Raw genomic sequence first — 26,094 nt, 5'->3', positions numbered from 1 at the left:
AAGGACATGTGGGCAGCCCTCGAAGCGACGTTCGCGACCAAGTCGATTGGATCGCAACACCTGGTCCGGAAGCAGCTCAACCGACTGAAGCTGAACGAAGGCGATCCGATGAGACCTCATCTACTAGCGTTCGACGATTTGGTCCGGCAGATGAAAACGGCTGGGGCGAAGGTAGACGATGCTGACCTGGTGGTGCTGCTGTTCCAGACGCTGCCAGATTCCTATGACCCTCTGGTGACGGCCCTCGAAAATGTTCCTGAGCAGGATCTGAAGCTAGAAGTCGCTACTTCACGGCTGTTATCTGAAGATTTGAAACGTCAAGAGCGAAACGGAGGAGTTGGCGAGGCCAAAGGGGCTGCGTTTTCCGGCGACAAAACTAAGAAACCTTTCCTGGGTAAGTGCCACAAGTGTGGCAAGCGTGGCCACCTCAAGAAAGACTGTCGGCAGAAGGCCGGTAGTGAAGCTAACGCGGCGGCCAATCAGCGGAAAGCAGTAAGTTTTGTGGCGAGCCGGGGCAACGTCAAGTCAAAGATGGCAAGATCGTCTTCAAGCTCGATTCCGGATCCAGTGACCACCTCATCAACGACAGCAAAGTGTTTTCGGTGGTCCGGAAGCTGAAGCAACCGATTGTTATTAACGTTGCCAAGGAAGGACAATCTCTTCTTGCGAAAACGGTCGGTGAACTCCATGGTATCAGTAACAAACAATTCCCGTTGCACATGAAGGACGTACTGTACATCCCGGAGTTGCGCGACAATTTGATGTCCGTGAAGAAGCTCGTCGCGGCCGGCGTGCAGGTAAACTTCGTCGACAAGGTCGCAATATTGAAGAAGGACGGGAAAGTTATCGCCACCGCCCAACTGAGGGGCGGACTGTACGAGCTGGAGATTGACCTGAAACGTCCAACCGTGAATTTGTGCATGTCAGAGACAGATGAGCTCTGGCACAGGCGGCTCGGACATTTGAGTGAGCAAGGCATAAAGGCGATGGCATCGAACAACCTGGTGACTAGTGCTGAATTTCGTGGAGGCAAGCTGAAATTCTGCGAAGCTTGTGTTCAAGGATCCACTCGGACGTGTGTGGTCCCATTGACCCCCCTGCTTGGGACGGATCCCGTTACTTCGTGAGCTTTATCGATGACCATACCCACTTTGCGGTGCTGTACATGATGCGGAGGAAGTCCGAGGTCTTCAGCATGTTCCAGGAATATGAAGCCATGGCGACGGCGAAGTTCGGCTTGAAAATTTCAAGTTTGACGGTGGACCAAGGACGTGAGTATGGCTCAAATGCGCAAAAAGATTTCTATTCTAGAAAGGGCATCCAAATCGAACCGACGGTGGCATACACGCCACAGCAAAATGGCGTTGCGGAAAGGTTCAACCGAACTGTGGTCGAAAAGGTCCGCTCCATGCTGGTCGAGTCGAGCATTCCCAAGATGATGTGGCCCGAAGCAGTCCTCACCGCTGTCTACCTCATCAATCGAAGCCCGACGGCAGCCCTGCCCAAGACGGTAACCCCTGCTGAGTCCTGGTATGGGAGCAAACCGTGTTTGAAGAAACTTCGTGTGTTCGGGTGTAAAGCCTACGCCTGGATACCAGATCAGCAGCGCAAGAAGCTCGACGCGAGGAGCCGGGAAACCGTGATGGTTGGATATGCTCCAAATGGCTATCGATTGTGGGATCGTGCCGCGAGGAAGATCATCATTGCTCGTGATGTGAAGTGCGACGAAAATTGCTTTCCGTACCAGAAATGTCCTGAGAAGAAGGATTCTCCGCTGGTGGTGTGTTTCCCTCCCGAGCAAGAGGGGGAAGGTGATCTTGATGCTGAGGATGGCAACCCCAACCGTTTCGAGGAAATCGAATCCGATGCTGAAATCGAATCGGATGCTGATGAAGATCACGACGCGACTGAAAAGACTGTAGACTCCACCAACACCGGGGCGCTCCCTTCGCAACTATAACAGCACGAATCCGAGGATGAGGGTCAACCGTTGCTGAGGCGCAGCGAACGGGAGCGCAAGCTCCCCGGTAAGTTTCTCAATTTCTTTACTGGTTACTGAGCTGTTTCTGCCGGTCCATGTATTACAGATGTCCCAAACTGCTACAACGATATCGGAAGCCGAGACGACCGTACCCTTTGGCTGAAAGCCGTTCAAGAGGAACTGGATTCGATAGAGGCGAACGAAGTGTGGAAATTGCAACGCTGTCCTCGGAGTATCAAGCCACTTCAGTCGAAATGGGTGTTTCGTGTGAAGGAGGGCAACAACGGCAAGGAAGTACGATACAAGGCTCGTTTGGTGGTGAAAGGATACCTGCAGCGTCAAGGCATCGACTACGAGGATACCTATGCTCCTGTTGCGAAGTTGTACTGTCCGTACTGTCCTGGCTGTCGGCGTGCATAACGGTTTCCTGTTCCACCAGATGGACGTGAAAACAGCGTTCCTTTATAGTGATCTGAAGGAGGACATTTATATGGCGGCTCCGGACGGCGTAAAAGCGAATCAAGGCATAGTGTGCAAGTTACAGAAGTCCCTGTACGGACTAAAGCAGTCTCCCCGCTGCTGGAACGAGCGGCTGAATGGACAGTTGCTGAAGATGGGATTCACTCGGTCATCCCACGACTACTGCCTGTACACTAAATGCACGCCAGGGGACGAGCTGATCATCGTTATATACGTGGACGACCTGTTGATCGCTGGAAGGAAGCTGACTTCAATCGTGAGGCGCAAGAAGGAACTTTCTGCCGTATTCATGATGACCGACTGCGGCGAGGCGAACTACTTCCTGGTCATGAAGCTGATGTACAATCGTGAGGAAGGAACCCTTCGACTTTCACAAGAGGCCCAAGTAACGAAGATCCTGCAGCGATTCGATATGGTGAACTGCAATTCTTGCAAAACCCCGATGGAGAAAGGACTCCAACTGAAGCGTGACGGACCATGGACGAAGGAACCGTATAGGGAGCTTCTGGGTAGTATGATGTACACCATGTTGTGTGTGCGTCCGGACATTTGCTACCCTGTGAGCTACATGGGACGTTTCCAGCAGAATCCAGCCGATCATCACTGGCAAACGTTGAAGCGGATCGTATGCAGGGGCTCTGTTTGGAATACAGACGGGAGGAAGCTGCAGAACCGCTGGTGGGATTTGCCGACGCAGACTGGGCAGCGGATACCGAGGACCGAAAATCCGTTATTGGCTACTTATTCAAGGTATTCGGAGCAACCGTGTCATGGTCGAGCAAGAAGCAGACGACGGTGGCAACATCTTCAAGCGAAGCCGAATACGTTGCCTTAAGTGGAGCAGCATCCGAAGGGATTTGGCTGACAGGCATCCTGGAAGACCTGAAGATAACGGTGAAGCCCGTCATTATCTACGAGGACAACCGTGGCTGCATCGGTATGGCCAAGAATCGTGAGATGAAACGCAGCAAGCATATTGATGTCAAGCATCATTTTCTACGTGACCACGTGGAAGCAGGACGACTCCAAATCGAGCCGGTGAGCTCTCAGGACCAACTTGCGGATATGCTCACTAAGGCGATGGATACTTCCCGTTTCCGGGATCTTCGACGTTCCCTTGGACTAAACGATTGAGAGGGGGTGAAGACGAAGCAACCCGGCGCAACCGTTTGCGTCAACAAGGCAACCGCCTTAGGCTTCCCTAGATACCCTTAGTTACTAAGATTGATATTTTTTCCTAACAATGAGTCTGAAACTGTTCTTCAAATAAACTAGACCTAATATTTGAAGCTCTGCCTACCTTCACTTATAAAAGAAAAAAACTGAATCAATAATGTGCCACCAAAATACTCGATTTGCAGCTGCAATTCTCCAACGTCGGTCACGCCCAACGCGGTTCACCGTAGAGTGCAGCGAGCTCGTGGTTCATCCTTCACCGCCACACACCGTTCTTCTGCACGCCGCTGAAGAACGTCCTTAGCACGCGTTGCTCGGAAGTTCATAGTGCTTGCGGGTCCTCCTCGAGCATGGTCCATTTCTCGTGTCCGCAGAGGACTATCGTTTCTACAACTTCCACGGATGATGCGCTTTCGTATTTCACGGCTTACGGTAATGAAAGTCGTTAGCAAGCAACCGAGGATGACGAATTCTTCTTTTGCACTTCGCTTCTGTGGCTCTTTTTCTCTCGGAAGAAGCGGGACTGCTGCTTCCACTTCAGTCTGAACCGCTCCACGTTCTGTCGGGTTCCATGCTGCAGCATTATCGCCCGCGCTGCGTTCCTCCTCCTCCTCCTCATCCTCCGAAAACGCTCTGCACTCCTCGTCGAACCAATCGTTTCGTCTACTCCGTTTTACGTATCCGATTATGCTCTCAGCTGCATTGTTGATGGTTGTTTTAACTGTTCTCCAACAGTCCTCCTGAGGGGACACATCGAACACACCCTCGTCAGTCTGGCAACGCTGTCACGTGATTCTCCAGGTTGCTTCAGTCACTGTAGATCGTACCGAGGCGGCTTGATGTCAATGACGAAGAGTTTTGGGGCGCCGTTTACCCATTACTAGGAAGTGCCGTCCATCAATCAGAATTTGGTCCAGGTATAATGATAAAAGAGGCTGTGCAGGAAGAAGATGATACGATTGGTTTATGTTCTTGAAGCCGGTGATATCAATGAGGCGTAGGCCATTTCTGTTCCTCAGCTGGTGAGCGCCGAGCTCTCCAACCGTCGGTCTGAATTCTTTCTCCTGGCCTACCCTTTGCAGGGCACTATTTAAACCCGTTGTGGTACGCTTATGCGATTATGTTGATCGTATTCCCTTTCCTTCCTTTTCCCTATCCCATCCCTTATTCCTTTCTTCCCTCTTTCTCAGGTAAATGATGAATAGGCTCGTATTCATGGTGATGGCAAAAATTTCCCAAATGGAGGAGAACGTGCCTCTGGAGCCGACCTTCTGATACCTGATATCCAAAGATGGGTCCCCTGCCCAAGTAGTCCCGCACCCTATGAGTAAGCACAGTCTCCAACAGTGAAGAGAATTGTCGGACAAAAGAGGCACAAAACAAACAACAAAGAAGGCGCGGCGATTACTCTTTATCCCAACTGGTAACAGATAATGACATGATCTCGAAAATTTTTGTTGCAGACAAAACGGAAGCTGAATTTGTTGAGTACTTTTCAACTCGTGAATAATCAATCATTACAAACCCAAAATCTAAACTGTTTCATGGTAGATCTTCAGCAGCGTTGTAGTGTTTACCGACTCGAAGTATCCGCTCGAAAATCGCAATGCACGGCTTAAAAATCTCTAAACTGGTGGTGCACGATCTTTGTCCTATTCTGTTCAAGTTGTGACAAACTTATGTCGCATTGGGTGGATCAGAGCGTTCATGATTAACAAAAATTTTAATCATGATTAATCATTGATGATTAATATTTTTATTTCAGTGATTATTGATTATGATTAATGATTAATTTGGTTTTGAGGATGATTAAAGATTATGATAAATGATTAAATTTGGTTTTATCTGTGATTATTGATTATGATTAATGATTAAAAATAGCTCATTGATTAAAAATCATGATTAATCATGATTAATCAATCACAAAAACTGAAAGTGATTAAAATATATTTGTTGTTAACAATATTTTTGAAGTTTCAAAAATAAAAGGTAACTCTGTCTGGGAGATTTTTGAAAGAAGAATCTTAAATTATAATATTTAGAACAGCATTTAAACCAACTTTAATTGAATAATATATTTTATATGATGAATCATTTTTTGGTGATGAATGATTAATGGCTGATTAACTTTTTTTCTTATGATTATGATTACTGATTAATGATTAAATTGCGAAATCAGTGTGATTAAGATTAATGATTAATGATTAAATGAGATTTTTTTGTGATTATGATTAATGATTTTTGATTAATCTAAATCATTATTCATTAATCATGATTAAATTTATGATTAATCATTAACGCTCTGGGGTGGATTGTCGCAACAAATGCAAGTTGCGACATTGTCATTATTGTTGCGTGATGGTTGAATTTTGATTCACTGGTCTCCATTCTCCTCAAGATTTCAACCGATACAAATCCCGGCATAATAGCACAAACAGGTTCGCTCCATTTTCATTACACATTGAAAGCACTTTCATGCGCCACCACCTGAGCCCGTACCGACCTACCTATCAGTAGGAACCTACCTAAACCAGTTGCTCGTATCCGGAAAAAGATTCAACGCAACCATCTGGAGCAGAAGAGGAAAAATCGTTTATACCCGAGCTGATGCAATGACGACGATGATGGTTTGATGATGTCTGCACTTGATCGCCGTGGATGATGGACCATCACTGAGTAGCACCGTAAATGTGCTCACTGAACGGCCTGAACACTCGGAACTGTGAAAATATGCATGCGATTATCCTTCTACTTCGATATTATAAGACGAAGCCTGTTATGGATACGTTTTACATCACACACAATCGAACTTCGCCAACTTTAATACAACGGCTAGGTTTGTCATTGCAAAGGAATTTCCTCCAACTCGGAATTTGCTCGACATTTCATTCCATTTCTCCATCGCTCCCTAGCACAACAATCAGTTTCTTTTCCCAGTTTTCCGGACTTTTTTTTTCCTCCAAAGAGCCTTGCTTTTGGCAGAACAAATATTGATTCTTCCAATATCGGGGCAAAGGAAAAATCCCGAGGACCATCTCATTAGAGACTAGAGAGCAGCAGAAAACGATAGTTTGCTTTCTTATTTCGGTGTGTTTACCGGCGAAGAATGCAAGCGCTATTCTTGTTGTACTTCCGTTTACGTGATTGGGAAAGTGCACACTTAACCAATTGGTGTAAGTACTCAGTTTTGTTCGGTTATTGAATTGTGCCGGGAGCTCATGTGAATGGGATGTATAATGTAATAAACGAATACGGTTTTCGTTTACCAGCCCTGCTCCAGCTGATGTAATGTGAACTGGGAAAAACGTAAGTTTAGATGTAAGGTTGAACAACTCGTTATCATTGCGCAATGCAGAATGTATGCTGGAAACCTAGATCATGGTCGGGAAAATGTACTCATTGCATTCCATCTTCTTGCCAGAACGCAGTGAATACAAAGCCAGTGTAAGAATTTGAATAGAACACTGCTTTCGAAATCTTATCATGACAATGCTTTTGATGGCATTGTAAATGCACTGCTTATACCAACAAATATTTCAGAACGTAAAGCTCAAACAGGTCTAAAACGTGGAACTATTGGCTTTGTGTGACCATATCTCAGGAAATACTGAACCAAGTTTCAATCTGTTTAGATCATTGTGGTCCTACACTATCTTAGAAATGTATAGTGAAGACCAGTTATATTTTTGCGGCGCAGATTTTGCTGAGAAGAACTACATCGATATTCTTACCAAATTTTCCTTTTATGATTCTTCCAGTGATTCCTCCGAGAGTTCCTGGGAATTCTTTAAAGGGTTTGGCAAATATTTCAGGTGTTTCTTAAGGATTCCTTCGATACTCCCCCAAAAGAATCTTTCTGGGATTACTTACTTACAGTCCCGAGCACCCATGGTGGTGCAGAGGGCTGGATTGAAAGATCTTCAACCTGGGCGATTGCTAGCCATCGCCTTGACATGTGGCCAGGTCAAATTTCTGTAGACTTTCTTGATTTCGTTGTAGAGGCTGCGCCGCCATGAGCCTCTGGATCTGCCTCTGCTGCGATGTCCTGCTGGAATCCAATCTAACGCTTGTTTGCAGATTTCGTTTCCGCCCCTGCATAGAGTGTGGCTGACCCACCTCCACTTACGCTCCCGAATTCATGTCGCTATCGGCTTTTGATGACATCGACGATAGAGCTCCACGTTGGAAATCGAATTGCTCTGTGGTGTGGTGTCCAATGTGAACTTTGTGAAAACTTTGTGAAATTGTAACCTTTGTGAACGAACTTTGTGATTGTGATGGCTAACATCGAGGAGGAGTGTTGGAATATTTGGGCCACCCTTATATATATATTGCGTTGCGATGTTTGTCATCTTGCTCTGCGCCGATCACTGCTAAAGGTATGTATGTACGTAAGTTGTTATTGTTATTGTACATTGTTGTTAGTTGAATAATCCGACCACCGCGACGAGCAAACCAACTTTGTGTTTGGCTCCGTGTTCTCCACCGTACGCGATCCGAAACATTCCCCCGGTAGTTTGTTGTCGGTGCCCCTGGGCTGCTTCGTGGACCTTGGTGGTCAGGTGATAATCCAACACATTCTACTCCTTATCGGAGTAAGGATCACTTTGCAGAGGACTTTGAGAACGATGCACAGCCAATTATCGCATACAGTCAGGTCATCTCTTTTTGGGTACCTTTACTGGGACGCCTTACATCCAGTCGGCCGGGAATGTCGCGGTTTCCCATATGTTGCAGAGTAATTGATACTACGAGGTCAGCTTTGAACATCTCCGCTGATATGCGATCGACCCCCGGGGCTCTATTTGATTTCATTTCGGTGTTGACACAGGTAATGCTTCGAACTCTTAACGAATCATGCCAAAGTGTTGATGGCGTGAGCGACAATTGAAAAAGGTTTCTAAAGTCATCGAACCAGTGTTTCAACTGGTCAGCCGGGTCGGTCAATAGCTGTCCAGTTGTGTCTCTCACGGGCATCGGTAGCATTCATCTTAGTCCCACTAAGGCGACGTGAAACATCATAGAGGAGACGGATGTCGCCAAACGAGACAAAAAAGCGTGAACGGACTACGCTTTTTTGTCCCGTCTACATGAGCGCTTCTCTTCCTTCTCGAGAGTCGAACAGCGCTGACGGGCTACGACTTTGGCACCTCGTGTTTTCGCTCGCTCTATCTTCCTCCAGGTATCATCTGTGATCCACTGTTTTCTGCCGATGCGTAACTCACCCAAATTATTCTCGCAGGTGGCGGTGAAGGCGTTCTTGATGGTACTCCATTGATCTTCTATTCTTCCACCTTTCAGAATTTACGCAGCACGGTTCTCTAGTTCCTCGACGAAGGACCTTTTCACCGCAGCATCTTCCAGCGTCATTTCCGGCTGATGCCGATGGGGTCGATTTGATTTTCTGTGACGCTATCCCCGAATCACCATGTCATTGTTGCCACAAAACTCTGCAAACAGCTCTCCGTTCTCACACGATTCACCGAGACCATGGCGTCCCATGACGTGCTCATATTCTAAGTTTCGGAACTAACCTTCGCGTTGAAGTTGTCCATGAGGATCTTGATATCACCTTTCGGAATCTTATCCACGACAGCATTCAGTTGGCTGTAAAAGCTATCTCTGTCTTATTTTTCGGCTGCATCGGTTGACGCGTATGATTAGGTCATGGTAAGGTTTCGAACTCGTGTCCTGAATCTGGCTACACTTACCCTCTCATTAATAGATTCCCACTCTATGAGTGCAGCGTGGGTTGGGTATGAGCGCTGAGCAAGATACCAATTCAACAGAGGCGAGGAGCATGTTCACCCCGTAGGCCAGAGTATAACAGAATTTGACCCGACGCCGATCTGTGTTTTCCAAAGTTTGACCAACGGACTTCGCTAAGTCCTATGATCTCAAGCTTAATTCGGCATACCTCATTGGCTAAATGTGCTAGTTTACCCTGATGGGCTTGTTGTTGTTGGTAGGACAACAGTGCCCAGGCTGCACAACAAGCTAAGCACACAACTCTTAGCTGTCGGTCTTTGTCATCTACCCGTGGAAGCATGAGGTAGGAACTTGTGAGGACCAGAGCTATGTTCGACGCTCCACTTTGGCGACTCATCATTTTGCGCTACAAATAGGACGCTGGGCAGATATGGTTTAAACAAACTGACGAATAGGCCTGCTCTTTTATATTTGCGTAATGGTTATAAATGTTGGGTCGGTTTCTATTGTTTTGTTAACGATGAGTGGTACTTGAACCTGGTTTACAGTAGTCAAAAATTTTCCCACATAAATACTTTGCATTGTAATAAAAAGCCATCCAGCCACTCATGACACAAATGCCAGAAAAAGAACCGTTTTTGCGTGGTATGTTATTTATGTTTCCATTCCCCCATGCCATACGGTCATTTGTGCGTCCACCGCCAGACTGCAATATCATGCCACGTTGTAGGTACCTACAACTGCATTCAACTTTACGCGGAACATAGAAGGCAAGCTGATAGGTACGATCCGTTTGCAAATAACAACACCTCATTGTGTGTTTGTACGTTGGCAAGTAACCAAACGACCGGCGGCGGCAGCGGCGTAATGAACAACTGAATTCTGCTTTCTTTCACATTTCAGTCCACGTGGTAGGGTCATACCACTTGAGCTGATGGTCCGATCAGCAGATAGACATATTATTCAAACAATTTTACTAATGCACCGAGATGTCCCACAACATGTCCTGCGCAATTCGGAGTTCGCCGTATACTAAGAAAATATTTATTTACCAACACACACTGTTTCCCAGCACACTGTTAAAGAATGTCTACGTGGGAAAACAAAGTCCAAAATGCCAAGATGAGGTAAATTGCTCAAATCATAAAATCATACCTTTATATGATGTGATCACTACTATAGGTAAACGACAATTACTAGGTTAGAAAGGGAATGGCGTTCAGTCTTTGGAGGGCTCATACTTACGACAAAACGGAGCATAGTTAGTGAGTACCATAAACACAAACATAAACACAACATAAATCGAACCATTGTCCACAGATTCCCAGAAGAAGGCGCAATATAGCGATCGAAACGTCGGATGAAAGCTTAAGAATCCGTTTTTGAGTTATTTCTCCAAAGACTGAACGCCATTCCCCTTCCAACATAATCACCAACAGTCGAAATTCGAAGAAAGACAATTACTAGCATTTACCAGATTTGCTGATGTGTCTGAAACATGCTAAAAAAATTGTAATTAGAAGGCACAGAATGTTGCTAATTGACAAATTGAGAAATGAAATTTGTGAAAAAAATCGCGTTCTGGTGGAATTCAAACCCACGACTCCGTATTCGCTAGACCGGTGTATTACCCAACTAGGCCACATAGAAGAACTATCCTTTATTGTTGTGTTCAGTCGTTGCATTTTCATCAAAAAAAAAAAAATAACCGTGATCCCAACATTCTCTTGGTTATTTCCAGGACAACAAAAAATATTGGGAAATTGACACTCTACCCGAGCAAAGTCTAACATCAAAATGATAGCAAATCAATAAAAAAAAAAACATTTGTAATCAACAGCAAACTGACATCAGATTTTGACATCAGTTTTCTGTCTTTTCTAATCAGTATACATATATAATTTTGAAGTTATTTCAAATTGATTGATTGATTTGTCTTTATTAGAGAGACTTTCAGCCCTTGGCTGGTTCGTCTCTCGAGTTATTTCAAAACTTTTAGGCAACATTGTGTAATATGTACATCAAATTATATAACACTAGTGCAAACATCTTATTACATTAAGGTTTTCATATTACCCGAAAAAAATCTTCATTTGACGATTTGTCCATTTTTTCGCACTGATAACAAAAACTGTTATCTATTTGCTATCAGTGATTGCAGGAACTGTTTTCAACTTGTTGCTACATGAACATTTTTCTGCTCTCATTTTTGATATTTTAACCGTTAAAACGACCAAAACGACAACAACCTCAGTTATCATAATTTGCAATATTACAACATCAAAATTAGCTTTCAGTTTGCTATCAGACTTTGCTCGGGTAATGCTCATTTACATTTGTGGGTCATTATCAATAAATAATTATTTTTTCAACACCATTGGAGTAGGCACCAGCACAAATAGTATTCAACCAAACAAATGGTAAATTTCAAACCAAGTAGCTTAGCACAAATCACAACACGACATAATCGAAGCAAATTTCTATTTGCTCCATAAGTAGGATGATTGATGATATTTTATTTAAAACCCTTTTTATTCTCGGGTGAGTGTAGCTCTAAAATCGTTTTCAACTTTTGTAAAGCAGGTGGCGCACACAAACCGACTGCCGGAATCCAAACTGGCTGCCATGGTGTCAGGGTGCAATTGCCACACAATACGGACGTGCAAATATTGCTTCAGCACTGCACTACTGACTGGGGGAGTGCTGCCACGGCCACCACACCATAGGTTGAGTTCCGATACCGTTGCACCACCCGTGCCTTGATTGCTATTTTGTTTGCATTCTCATATCCTACCTACATCCTGTAACTGCATTTGCTGGGCGGGCACATAAGCACAATGCACCGCCAGGGCCGTCGCCGCCGCCACGCTTTGGCACACTCACGACGAGCAACGTGCCGAAGGTAATAAAAGGGTCCACCAACTTCCCAGGAGCGAAAAGAGCAAGTGTGTCTTCCAAACAGATTCGTGTCTTTGTGTTGCATTTTTTATAAATCGTTGCTTCTTTGTACTGTTTCTGCATGGGTGTAGCCAGGAGTGGTCTTAGAATAGATTTAGCATCACACTGAATTTTTGCGTGACTGAAAGTCGACTAGAACACTGATGAGCTTGAGCTTGAGCTTAAGCTTGATTGATCGCCCGTAGTTGCTATTGCAATATCGACGAAACCAGCAACACTCACACAAGGAACTGATGAGATTACTTCTTTTTTTTATAACTGTATTAACGAGATTTTTAGCCCTAGGCTAGTTCATCTCCGGACCCACGCTTTACTTCCCTTCCGAAGGAAGAACCCACATTTTGTGAGTTAGTCGGGAGTGGGATTCGATCCCAGGTCCTCGGCGTGATAGTCAAGTGTTCTAATCATCACACCAGGTCCGCTCCGCAGATTACTTCTTAATTGCTACTACCCGTTAATTGCTACTACCCGTTAATTGCTACTACCCGTTCATTGGGACTTCTTACATACTTTTAGTCCTGAGCGCCCACGGTGGCACCGAGTTGAAAAATCTCTATCCTGGGTGATTGTCTTGCATGGCCTGTGGTCATGTCAAATTTCTGTCGACTTGCTTTATTTCCTTGCTGAGGCTGCGCCGCCATAAGACTCTGAATCTGCCTCTGGCGCGATGTCCTGCTGGAATCCAATATAACGCTTGCTTGCAGAAATCGTTTCCACCCTGGCGTAGAGTGTGGCCGACCCACCTCCAATTTCGCTCCCGAATTTCTGTCGCTATCGGCTTTTGATGACATCGACGATGGAGATCCAATTGTGAGGCCACTATGCACGGATTATTTACCGCTGGCATCTATTGGAGAAGACCTGCAGCCGTTGAGTGTTCTCCACTAATAAACACCAAGTTTCACAGCTCCAATCTCACGTTCGAATTGAAAATTTGGATTTCGGATTTGATGGTCGACTTATCTGACTGCTTTTCCATACATTTCTTAAACTCGCAAAAGCAGCCCTCGCTTTCTTGATCTGTGCACCTAAGTCGATCTTTGTGGCGCCTTTGGCCGCCATTTGGTTACCAAGATATTGGAAGCATTCAATATTATCCACTGCTTACCCAGCTACCGAACAACTGAAAGGGTTGACCGTGTTTACATCTAACGATTTGGTCTTGATAACGTTGATGGTAAGACCTGCCGCCGAGGAGAGATCATCCATGAATTTCAAATAACTCAACGTACATATGTCCAGATGGGTAAACAAGTAAGATCATCGAGCTCGCTCTGCGTATCGGAGCACCGTTGAGCTAGAAGAGCAACGCCATCAGCCAATTTGAAGTTATTTAGGTGCTCCATGTTTATGGGCAGCCACAGCAATCCACGATTTGGTTCACGGTCAATCGAACCTACCAGGATCTCGTCGATTACGATGAGTAACAGTAGGTAGCGGTGATAGTATTCTACCTTGCCTCACTCCAGTAACGACCCGGTGAAGATCGGACCAACCACCGCCGTTGTGCAGTTCTCTGCACAAAAATGCCCTGTACAGTGCTTCGATCAGGCCGATGGTTTTCCCAGGGTTACCCATGCGCCTGAGGGCTTCCCACATGTTTTCGTAATTGAGACAGTCGAATTTTTTTTTGGAATCAATCAACACTAGGTAAAGGGACTCCTGGAATTTATTGATTTGCTCCAGGATGATACGGAGCGTCACAATATGATCCACACAGGATCGTCCGGCACGAAATCCTGCTTGTTGCCGTCGGAGAGTTACGCCAAACTTCTTCTGTATCCGGTTAAGGATTACTTTGCGGAGGACTTTGAGAACGATACACAGTAACATGATGTCCGCCAATTATCGCATACAGTCAGGACACTTTTTTTGGGTACCTTTACTAAGACACCTTGCATCCGTTCGGCCGGAAATGTCGCGGTTTCCCATATGTTGCAGAATATTTTATGCAGCCGTTGTGCAGATACTATGGTGTCAGCTTTGAGCATCTCAGATGATATGCGATCGACCCCGGGGCCCTATTCGATTTCATGCTCCGGATGACTGTTTCTATCGCCTGCAATGATGGAGCATCGGTGTTGACACGGGTAATGCATCGAACCCTGAAAAAGGTTTCCAAAGTGCTCGAACCAGCGTTTCAATTGATCAGGTGGGTCGGTTAATAACTGTCCAGTTGTGTCTCTCACGGGGCATCGGAACATTCACCTTAGTCCCACTAAGGCGATGTACGACATCGTGGAGGAGACCTACACTCCCGTTCAAAAGTTTGGGGTCACCCCCTTAAAAACATGTCATTTTTTTAGGCCCATATCTCCGCCAATTTGCGTCCGATTTCAAAATCCTAGGTTTCATTCAAAAGATAATAAGTCAAAGAAACTTTGAACAGGATTTAAAAGAAACTTTTTCAAAAAAAAATTGTATGTAAACTTAACCCAAAGTTGCCAAATTTTCTAAAAAAATGAATATAAACTTACGGCAGTGTCGCTGGAAGTTGGGTCGACCAAATTTTAAGATGAGAGCGGTAATATGACCCATTTTCTATTAGCTTTCAACTGCTTTTTACAGAACTTAGCTAAAAAATCTAGAAAAAAAGTTATTAAGTAAATTAATCCTTGATGTCATCGACCAAATGTTTGGGGTCACCCCTCAAAATGCTGTATCGGCCAAAAGTTTGGGGTCACTATCGTAAAACATGGAATAGTGATTTGTTGATATCTTTGTCATCTTTCATTCAATTTTAATTCTTTTTGGCTTATATTCATTTTTTAGAAAATTTGACAACTTTGGGTTAAGTTTACATACAAAATTTTTTGAAAAAGTTTTTTTTAAATCATGTTCAAAGTTTCTTTGACTTATTATCTTTTAAATGAAACCTAGGGTTTTGAAATCGGACGCAAATTGACGGAGATATGAGCCTAAAAAAATGACATGTTTTTGAGGGGGTGACCCCAAACTTTTGAACGGGAGTGTATGTCGCCAGTGTTTGTGACATTCTCGCCTTCGTCAGCTAGAGAGTCCGCCTGCGCTCTTTTGTCCCGTCTACATGAACGTTTCACTTCCTTCTCGAGAGCCGAATAGTGCTGACAGGCTACAGCTTTGGCTCCTCGTATTTTCGCTCGCTCTATCGCGGCTTTGGCTTTCCTTCGGTCCTCTATCTTCCTCCAGGTATCATCCGTGATCCACTATTCTTTTCGGGTGCGTAGCTCACCCAAATTATTCTCGCAGGTGGCGATGAAGGCGTTCTTGATGGCACTCCATTGATCTTCTAACATTCACAACACGGTTCTCTAGCTCCTCAACGAATCACCGCAGCGTCTTCCAGTCGGCGTGTGTTAAACCGGCGCCAAATTTTCACCTCCTGTCGATGGACCCTAGCAATGGGCAGTCGAATCTCGCCGATTAGGGTATGGTGGTCGGACGCAATGTTGGCGTTATGTTGGTTACGCACATCAAATTTTCATTTCCATTTTCAGCTGATGCAGTTGTGGTCGATTTGGTTTTCCGTGGCGCCATATCGGGAAACCCATGTCACTTTGTGCACTGGTCGATGAGGAAAGAGCGATTCCCTTGTCATTTATTGTTGCCACAGAACTCCGTAAACAGCTCTCCATTCTCTGCTCATTTCTCCGAAACCATGGCGTCCTATGACGTGCTCATAGTCCGAGTTGTCAGAACCAACCTTAGCGCTGAAGTCGCCCATGAGGATGATATCAACAACTTTTGGAATCTTGCCCACGACAGCATTCAGTTGGCTGAAAAAGTTCTCTTTGTCTTGCTTTTCGGCAGCGTCGGTTGGCGCGTAACATTGGATCATGATTAGGTTTAGAACCCGTGTTCTGAATTTGGCTACAGTTATCCTCTCATTAACAGGTTCCTACTTCATGAGCGCAGCGTGGGCGTGAGCGCTGAGCAGGAAATCGGCTCCACGGTGGCGAGGAGCGTGTTCATCTCGTAGGCCAGAGTATAGCAGAATTTGACCGGACGTCGATCTGTGTTCGCCAAAGTTCGACCAACGAAATTCGCTCAGTCCTAGGATCTTAAGCTTCATACGGCATGTCTCATTGGCTAGTTGTGCCAGTTTATCCTGCTGGGCTAGGAGTAAGACATTGGAAGTTCGTGTCCATTTTCCGCGCTAACAGTCGTTTCCGATTACCACCGCAGCTTATAATAATTGTATTTTCGCGGATTCTGTAGGTAACTGTTACCGCAAGTCTATTACACCAGTGCCGAAAGGGTGAAGACCAACAGCGGACAATAGATGACAGCCGTCATCGAGAGCGCTATTGTTACGCTGTCACCGATCGTTGTACATGAGGAAGAAATTGATGTGTCAATGCTGAACGGCATGGTTGTGATTCGGTAGTTAAGAATTTCATCATAAATCGTTTATTTTCAATATATTGCATACTACTCGAAATGTAAGATCCTTGAATTTGTTATCCTAAAATTTGCTCATAGCTAATACTTTGTTCCAATAGAATCTGCCGTTGCAACGCACTATATGCACCGAATTGTTGTAATAAGCTAACCCTATTCGTAAACCAAGAAGCACTAAATTGTGAGTTTAATTTGGTAAATTATTATTTGCATTACTTATACTATGACTATTTGTAGCTTTGAAGCGGAATAAACAAAGCTGTCAAATCTTAGTGCGAGGGTTTTCATTACCGCAACAGGTAACGGTTTTTGAGTTTTTGGAACAGTAGGTTGTTGGTCGAAGGTCTCCCATCCACCTTGATTGGGTTGCCATCTTAGGTATAGCTTCCGATGGAGCAGCATTTTATACTGAGCCGCTGGATGTCAGAGCAGATGCTGTTTGAGCCGCACCTCCTTGGTGAGCAGAGGTTCGGGACGTACCTCCTCAATCTAGCTGAAGTCAGAAGGACAACAGCGTCCAGGCTACACTACCAGCTAAGCACACAACTCTTAGCTGGTGGTTTTTGTCGTTGCTTGACCCATGGAACCAAGAGATAGGAACTTGTGAAAACCAGAGCTATGAGATACACGCTTCTATTTAACCACGTGTAAAGTGTATCATATCGCCTCCACTTAACATTCTTTGCAGCAGCACATGCAATCGTGTGTTGACTGGGTCCTTGATTGAGTGGCATAACACCGAAGGACAAAACATTTAAGCCTGCCATCTTGGACTATATTGGACTATATTGGACGCTTTTTCCAGGTTATCGACTCAAAATGTTACAGATATATCTAACAGTCTTACATGATTTTGAAAAGGGATTCGGGTAAAAATCCTTCCAGATATTTGTGAGATTTCTTTCTAGCAAAACAGTTATGAAACAAAATCAATAACTGAGTTTTAGCGCTTTCCAAAATCACTTAACGAACTAATATTTGTTTTGACTATGGATGGACAAAGTCTCCTACATCAAAAAACAAAATGAATAACTGTCACCTAGCTACACCAATGAGTTTCTTCGGGGCGAGATAAAAAAACAAATGGGATCCATTCGGGATAACAATGGGTTTTATAGCAGTGACATTGGACGAAAATTGAAAACTATCAGGGAAAACAAGAGCCACATGAGGCGGGGTGGATAAAGCTGCCGCCCGTCTTTGTGTGACAAGAATGGATTGACGCGAACACAAATTCCACTGTTTTGAAAATAGGAATTTGAGCTGACTATGGGTGGATAATGCGTCCATCCTACATCCATTTTCCACCATTGCTCGCTCATATGTTTGAGCGTGGTTCAACGAAGTTTTCATTACACATGACTGAACAACAGCGATGCAGCAGCTCAGATAGTTTCTTTCCTACGTGGGGGTTTACTCTGGTATCATAGCATAGATGTCAGTGCATTGAACCGTACTCAACTCCCTTTCCATTTTGAAGAAGTTTACTTCGAAGCTGATTTTTTACTTTCCTCTGAGGAGAGAAGTTTTCAGAACCTACATTTGAACTAGGAGAAAAAAGCGTTGTGTGAGGGAAAAGGAATGTTCGCAACAAGCAGTAACTTGTATGTTCCACGACACCTCAGAGAACAAATGCAACGAAAGTAGAGAAATACGGTTGAGGAAGTTCGTCATGGTTAACAGACAGTCACACAAATTCACTTCGGGATGATGGTTTTCTAGTGGGAAGAGTTTACTGAAATGATTGTAACTTTGAGCTATTCGTCATATTTTTAACTTTCAATACTCAGTTCTCTGAGCTGAAGGGGTGGAGGGGGTGGAGCTTATGTTAATCATTTGCAACTATTTATGATACATATAATCGCATAACTGTCTCATTCAAATAGGAAATCCAGCATTTTTAGTAGATTTGTAGCTTTTCAATGAAGCTTGTAGAAGAATATCCAGGAAAATTATGATACAATTTACTTTTACTCACGGATGGACAATAACTGCATGTAATTTGATAAGTTTCTGACTTCTCATCAGGGGGCGGGAACCTTATCATTCAGATTGCAAATGTAGTATCTAGTTCATGTTACCTGTTGGTGCTTTTATGTATGCCTTGCAATCCATGTGGTTGAAGATTTCTGTTTTTTTTTCTGCGAATGGTTCAAACGTTGTTATGTTCTGACGGTGTTTTTGCTTTTATATTTCTGTAGAATTTTGTGCACAAAAGTTCAATCACACCCGCGACCCTCGGCTTCTGCGTAAATTCCATTTTGTTATTCCTCGAATTCAACGTTACCCAACGTAACGGTACATCGTAAAGCCAGTGAGTCATAGAATGAAAAGCGGCTTGCTTCTATCCAGGAATCAAACGCTTTCTTATCGTTATAATTCATCTCTAAACACTTATCTCCTTATCTGACTTTGTCTCTCTTTCAGTGTTTATGAACGAAGTCCAATAGAAAAAAGTCCAATCCTACCAAAAAACATCTTTGGAGTCATTAGGAGCGGTAATTCCATTTCTATTTGTAGATTACGAAGTAATAACAACATGGCTATTACATAAGTTAGTGAGTAAGTAATCATGAAGAGCTATTTCCATCAAGCGATCGCATATCCTCTAATGAATTCCAAACCGAACCGCTTCAAAGAGCCCTTCCCTGCTTTTCATCCATCCATTTTTCCATCACATCCTTCGTGACGAGCACAAAGACAAAGTGAAATGTGTCGAATATATTAAATTCCTTAACGATCTCTCGTTGAATCTTTAATTTGCGCTGGAAACGAGTCCCTGCTCGACATGTCCTCTGGGGTTGCCTTTTATCTGCAGACAATCTTCGTGGCGAGACCGTTTACTGAACCCCACCATACATGGGAGTACTACGAGGGTGATATGGTTGAAGAGGGTGGTTAACCTATCTCCAGAAGCCTCAGCATTTACAGCTGCACCAGTCGGGGTAGCCAATAACGAAAAGCGGGGGAAATTTAGAAGTGGAAAACCGCAAGTCAGCGGAAAATCATTTTAGACGGAAGAAAGTCAAGTTGAGTAGTACTTCTGTTGCCTCTTAACTACTTAGTCGGTCCATATCTCCCGTTTTAGATCGCTCCACTGAAGAAGCACGTGGCTATTTAGTTACAGCGGTACCTCGGCATCGAGTTACGTAGTGAGGGGGAGTTGCGTAACGAAGCGGAAATGTGTAAGAAACAAGCACAGAAGACACAACTCTGTTGTTTGGTGATGATGGTGAGACCACTTAAGAGGCTGTTCTTCGTTATGAAGTGACGAGTAATAAACTGCTACAATTGTGCGGGTGCATTCGACAGATGTTGTCAGACTGATGGGAAATCTTCCAATGAAAAGGGAAACACATGTAGAAAAATCGGCCACGACAGTTGCGTTGTTGTAAAACAAAACAGCTTCTTCATGGATGAGTTATTCCCTTCTCCAGGGATTTCCTTACGGACCAAAAAGGCGAGGGATCCATTTGCGAGTATACGAAATGTATGGAAAAACCACCAGATTAATAGATTTCAGTTCAGTTTCATTTGTTAAATTAATAAATAAGCACTACTTTCATACTAAAATATTATAAGTTTGAAGATTTATGCAGTGACTTGTCTACTGCATTGTCTAAAGGTAAAATATTTGGGAGTGATTTTCGATAGTAAACTCAACTGGAACTCGCTTTTAGATCAAATAATAAGTAAGGCCATAAATGCCTTATGGATAAGTTAGAAAACATTTGGTAATAAATGGGGACTTAGCCCAAAAATGATCCATTGGATTCTACGGCTATAGTAAGACCCAGAATAACATGCAGCTTTAGTATGGTGGCCAAGAACCAAAGTCAAGTATATTAAACAGAGGTTGGAGAAACTGCAAAGACTTGCTACTATTTCCATTACTGGAGCTATACGTAGTACGCCTTTAAAGGCGTTAGATGCAATACTAAATATGCTACCACTACATTTGTTTGTTCAATTAGAAGCTGAGAAAACCGCTCTAAGGTTGAGAAGAACCAGGGATCTATTTTCTGAAGACCTTAGGGGTCATCTTAGTGTTCTGAAAGATTTTAAAATCAATTCTTTAATTAATCATGAAGATTGGATGAACAGGCAGTATAACATTCAACAATTATTCAATGCAACATTTCCATGTCGCACTGAGTGGGAATCAGGGAGGCCTTAAATTCGGCCAGGCTCAGTGGTTTTTTTTCACAGATGGCTCAAAAATAAATGACAGGGTTGGAGCTGGTGTCATTGGCCCTGGAATTAACATATCTATATCTATGGGTAAATGGCCAACTGTATTTCTAGCAGAAATACAGGCAATCATTGAATGTACTTCAATTTGTTTACGACGTAACTATAAGCATGCAAATATATGTATCTTCTCGAACAGCCAGGCTGCTCATGAAGCGATGAAATCTTTCACATGCAATTCAAAATTAGTTTGGGAATGCGAGGTGGCTAAAAATAGCACAGTTAATCTATTCTGGGTACCTGGGCACTGTGGAATTCAAGGAAACGAAAAGGCGGATTTGTTAGGAAGACTTGGATCTTCAAAACCTTTCCTAGATCCAGAACCATTTTGTGGAGCTTCAGAATGTACCTTCAAACTGGAACTGAAAAACTGGGAAAAGAATATGATAGAGTATGGAAAAACACGGTAATCGCACGACAATCTAAAAGATGTATATGTCCAAACAAAAACATTACTCGAAAACTTCTGAGTTTGTCTAAAAAAGATTTGAATACTTTTTGTGGTTTAGTAACAGGTCACTGCTCAAGCAAATACTTTTTTAAAACTACTAGGAATATTGGAAGATGACACTTGTCGGTTCTGTAGAAGTTGCAAGGAAGATTCGGAGCATTTATTGTGTAACTGTGATGCACTCTTCCATAAGAGGTGCATATATTTTGATAAGAGTGTAATACAACCATCAGACGTATGGATGACTTCCCAGGTAACCACTAAGCACTGTTGTGAGCATTATTACAGCCATTAAACAGCTTTTCAATGCTAAATAGCTCTATATAAGCATGCCTAATGCTTATAGGCACTATAACCAGTAAGAACTAAAATAAGCCCTGTAAGCCTATATAAAGCCTACAAGCTGTAAAGAAGTTTGTCAGTGCTGTCACAGGGCTTGGAGCACATGACGTTTATATCAATCAAAATAGATTTCGACCAAAACCGACGATCAATACATTTTAAACATCCATGTCGGACGGGATTGGCGGAACGGAATTATTTTTGTTGTTGGAATGTTTATCGGAATGGTGTTGTTAAATAGATAATGGAATCTGGTTATGGTTATGTTGATTATTCCATTTTTTTTTCAATCAAGACAAAATCCACCTCGTTTCCCTCTTCTTTCCCGACCATTTATATAAACATTGCTTCTCCTGCAACAATTCCTACGTTCATCAGAATCAAGCTTACCACTGAATCATCCTCATCCCATATCATTTTCAACCTTCGAAATGCCCAAACTATTTTGTTTTTCATGGTTTAAATACTAGTCGGATCACATCATTCCCATGGTGCATTGGTGGAGCAGATGAGAAAGGCAACGGACTTGGACTTGATCAGGAACCCGGAGGACAACAGCTAGAATCTGGATGAAGTAACAAAAAAGCAACTTCAATGGAAGCGAAGGAAGTTAGAAAAGAACAGGAGATAAACATTTTCTTTTCTTTTTTCTTTGTCTCTTTTGACAACTTTCGCTCCAGAGACTTGGTACGATATTTTAAAGTTGGCCGTATATCAGCCGAATAATTCGCCAAAAGTGGCTTTTGAGCAGCTCTATAAGAGGATATAGAACCAACTAGCTCTGTTAGCCAGGTTCTACATTCGACTATTGAGCCGACTTAATGCCATTTTTATGGCTTAATGGTTACTTGGGTTCTCTTAGCAAGGTTATACATTTTATTCGATTTGTAGTACCTTACTGGGATAATGCCTACAGTCAGCAAGTGGAATCACTTAACTCATAGTGATGTGACACACTGGCATATATGGCATATACATATATTAAATAGGGGCTCGCCACAATAGATCAATAATTGGTCGCAGTGGAAATGTACACAACAGGATAAAACATGCAGTGACTTTTTACTAATTGAGCGCGTTGTTTTCAACATTCACAGGAGCATCAAGCACAACTTTTGCAAATTGCTTAGTAAATTTCCAACAATAAACACTTCTTTATATTGATTTTTTGTTTCTGAAATTCGTAGCTTCTAAAGCTTTCCTGTTTTAAAAGTTAAATATACTTGATAAAAATAAATCAAACATGAACCATGAGACCAAACAGTAAATTTCAGACAGCATTATTTGAATAAAATTCCTTAAATTCGTATCCATTACGCTCATAACAGAGCATAACCATATAACTTTTTTCTCTAGTCATAACTCTGGCAAACGGCTTCAACCCAACCCATCCGCCGAGTTTGACGTGCGTCACATCCCGGCTTCGAAACCGTGCAAACGCTGAAAATAACTTCTCTCTATACTCACACTTAATATACTGTTCGTTCCGTGCGATGACTTTTTCAGCGTTCTTCCGGGCGAGAAAAAACCACTCCGACGTGTTCCCCAAGTAGTGGTACTCGGCGGCCAGATCCTTCGCGAGGGAGGCGCCCTGGTCCGGCGGTGGCAGGCGGTACGCGAAGGGGCAAAATAAACCCTTCTTCGCCGAGTGCTGGTTCCAGTCGAAGCAATTTCCGGCGGCGAAGATGTCATCGTCAAACTCCACCATTGACAGAACGGATGCGTGGAGAAGATGTTCCGACGCTTGGACCTCGGATGACGAGAACTTGAAGATCCTGCGGATGGGACGAGAATGGAAAAAAAGGATGGAATGAGCAAAAAAAAAACGAACCCATCAGAACGCAACTGACAGCATTGGAAATCTATGAACAGTGTTTGTGCAGTTAATGGGGTTTCATGTACGGTGGTAGATATTTAAAATACAACGCTGGGATTAGATGGCTTTCACCTAGACTTAAATAATTTTGTTATACAGTGATAGACATTCGTTTGGCCGAGACCCAAAAATTTTCAAAAAATGTGTCAGGGAAATCATACCAAACATTTTTAATGAAACTTTTTTTTATCGCAGTGGCGGTATATCTAGTACTGTTTTGTGAAAAGGTAATACATCACACTTACATATACACTGAAACAAATACGAGGGTTAAAACACTTCAAATGTCATTCAGCCTCACGGAGAAAAGCGAATATGCATGTTAGCTTATTGGATAATAAAAATAATTGTTTTTTTTTTTTTCGTTTTAACCTTCGCAATGCCTACAAAAATATGCACCTCATTATTTTTATTATGCTCTGCTTGGCATATCTGGCTTTTATTGAATCCCCGTGAATATCAAGTCATTGATGTTATACTTGGGACTTAACAACATTTTAACTGGTCAACCGGCAGCGGCCGCCATCGCGTAGTTGCTTTCCCGGTATGTACCAGGTTCGACATAGGTGTGTGGATCAAGGGTGCTGAGAGCGCTGGTTTTGCGAGTTCAAGAAATGTATTGCAAAAGAGAATTTGACTACGCAACAACCCCAACAGTTTTAATTCAAATCTGGCGTGTATCAAAGAAGAACATCCGGTTTCCCCTGTTTGTCCTTCTAACGCGATAGAATATTTAGAAGACTAAGACTTACATATAGAAAGCTAATGATCGTGTATCGTATCACTGATTTTCTTGGGCATGGAGCAACTTCTCAACACGATACAAGAACGGTTATTGGCATTAAAAGCAAGATTCGTTTTAGTTCGGATGTCATACCAAGAATTAGAAAAATATGCTTTGATAAGTGGTAAGATTAATACGGCATGGGACATATAATGCTAAGAAGAAAAACATCGAGAAATAGCTTGCTTGAGCTTGAGTTTGAGCTTGATTGACCGCCCGTATATGCTACTCCACTATCGCCAGACCAGCTACACTCACATAGGGAACCAATGAGATTATCTGCTAGGAACTAGCAGGCATCTTCAGTGTGCGAGCGTTGGTGATCTTCTATTTTTTTGGGGACAATGGCGCCTGCCACGTAAGGTTGCAGGTCAATGTGGGGAAGGGGAAGGAAGTGATGATTGTAATCGTTTGTATCCAAACCAGACCGAATATATCTCTGCGTCTGCACAACTTCTTGCGAATGTCGGAGCGTTGGTGGGATATGATTGGCAGAGGGTTCACACATTGCTGCGTGGATGCCAGGCGTAAGGTGATAGATTAGTGCGATTATAACTATGAAGCTAAAGCGATACAGTTCGCTTGAATATATAACTTGTAGGCGTTATTTGATAGATTGACACTATGCTGTGAAAGTTGGAAGGAAGGGAAACGGCTTTTCAATCGTTTCTGGTTCTAGCGACGGCTATGAACATATGAATACAGGGTGTTAGGTTCATGAGTGCAAACTTTTCAAAGGGTGATAGAGGAACATAAATGGTGAAAAACATTGTTCTACGCATATGGTCAAATCTAAACCGTTCCGTGTTTTTGATTATTATTGCCTTGATTGGCTATAACTTTACAATGGTCAATCTTATCGCAGTTTTTTTACCCTTATTCGAAAGATTATTGAATTTTCTATCAAATGACATCTTTGAATCGATTGGAAGCAATCAAAATTCTTTCTTCGGCAAAGTTATGGCCCCTGTTCCACTCTACAATTCGTTCTTTGACACCAAACTTCTAGCTTTTATCTTTTTCTTGCAATTTTGATTTAAATGTGCGGTACAGTGCGCAAAAAAAGTGCTTACCATGACAGTTGTAAATTTATGATCTGCAATGCGATGTTTAAATCGAAATTGCAAGAAAACGATAAGAGATAGAAGTTTGATGTCGAAGAACGAATTGTAGAGTGGAGCAGGGACCATAACTTTGCCGAAGAAAGAATTTTAATTGATTACGCATGTTTCAAAGATAATTGACATAAACAAATTAAAACACACTATTTTTAGCTATTTTGCTCTAGAAAACTTAGTTATTTAACTAAACCAATCGATTCAAAGATGGTATTTGATAGAAAATTCAATAATCTTTCGAAAATTGTAAAAAATGCGATAAGTTTGACCATTGTAAAGTTATAGCCAGCCAATTTTCAAAGATAATTGACAAAAAACAAATTTAAACACACTACTTTTGAATTATTTGCCCTAGAAAACTTAGTTATTTAACTAAACCAATCGGTTCAAAGATGCCATTTGATGGAAAATTCAATAATCTTTCGAATAAGGGTAAAAAAATTGCGATAAGTTTGACCATTTTCAAGTTATAGCCAGTAAAGACAATAAGAGTCAAAAACATGGGAAGTTCAATAACTACGTAACGGTTGAGATTTGACCATATGCGTAGAACATTTTTTTTTCACCATTTATGGTCCTCTATCACCC

General features: G+C 42.9%; 1 protein-coding gene across 2 annotated transcripts in view; it reads right to left on the bottom strand.

Moving 5' to 3' along the window:
* LOC109414240 (uncharacterized) overlaps positions 1 to 26,094 on the bottom strand; it is a 357,064-nt gene that overhangs the window by 265,926 nt on the left and 65,044 nt on the right. For both annotated transcript variants that reach the window (XR_009997784.1, XM_062852084.1), the window contains exon 2: positions 23,196 to 23,503. Coding sequence is in view for 1 of the 2 variants with exons in the window: in XM_062852084.1 (XP_062708068.1) it covers positions 23,196 to 23,503 (308 nt within the window). In the remaining variant the exon portion in view is untranslated. The remainder of the gene's footprint in view (positions 1 to 23,195; positions 23,504 to 26,094) is intronic.

The sequence above is a fragment of the Aedes albopictus genome, chromosome 2 (genome assembly GCF_035046485.1).
Source record: "Aedes albopictus strain Foshan chromosome 2, AalbF5, whole genome shotgun sequence".
Classification (NCBI taxonomy): Eukaryota; Metazoa; Arthropoda; class Insecta; order Diptera; family Culicidae; genus Aedes; species Aedes albopictus.
Note: the sequence above shows the minus strand (reverse complement) of the source record. Positions and strands in the feature narration are given on the sequence as shown.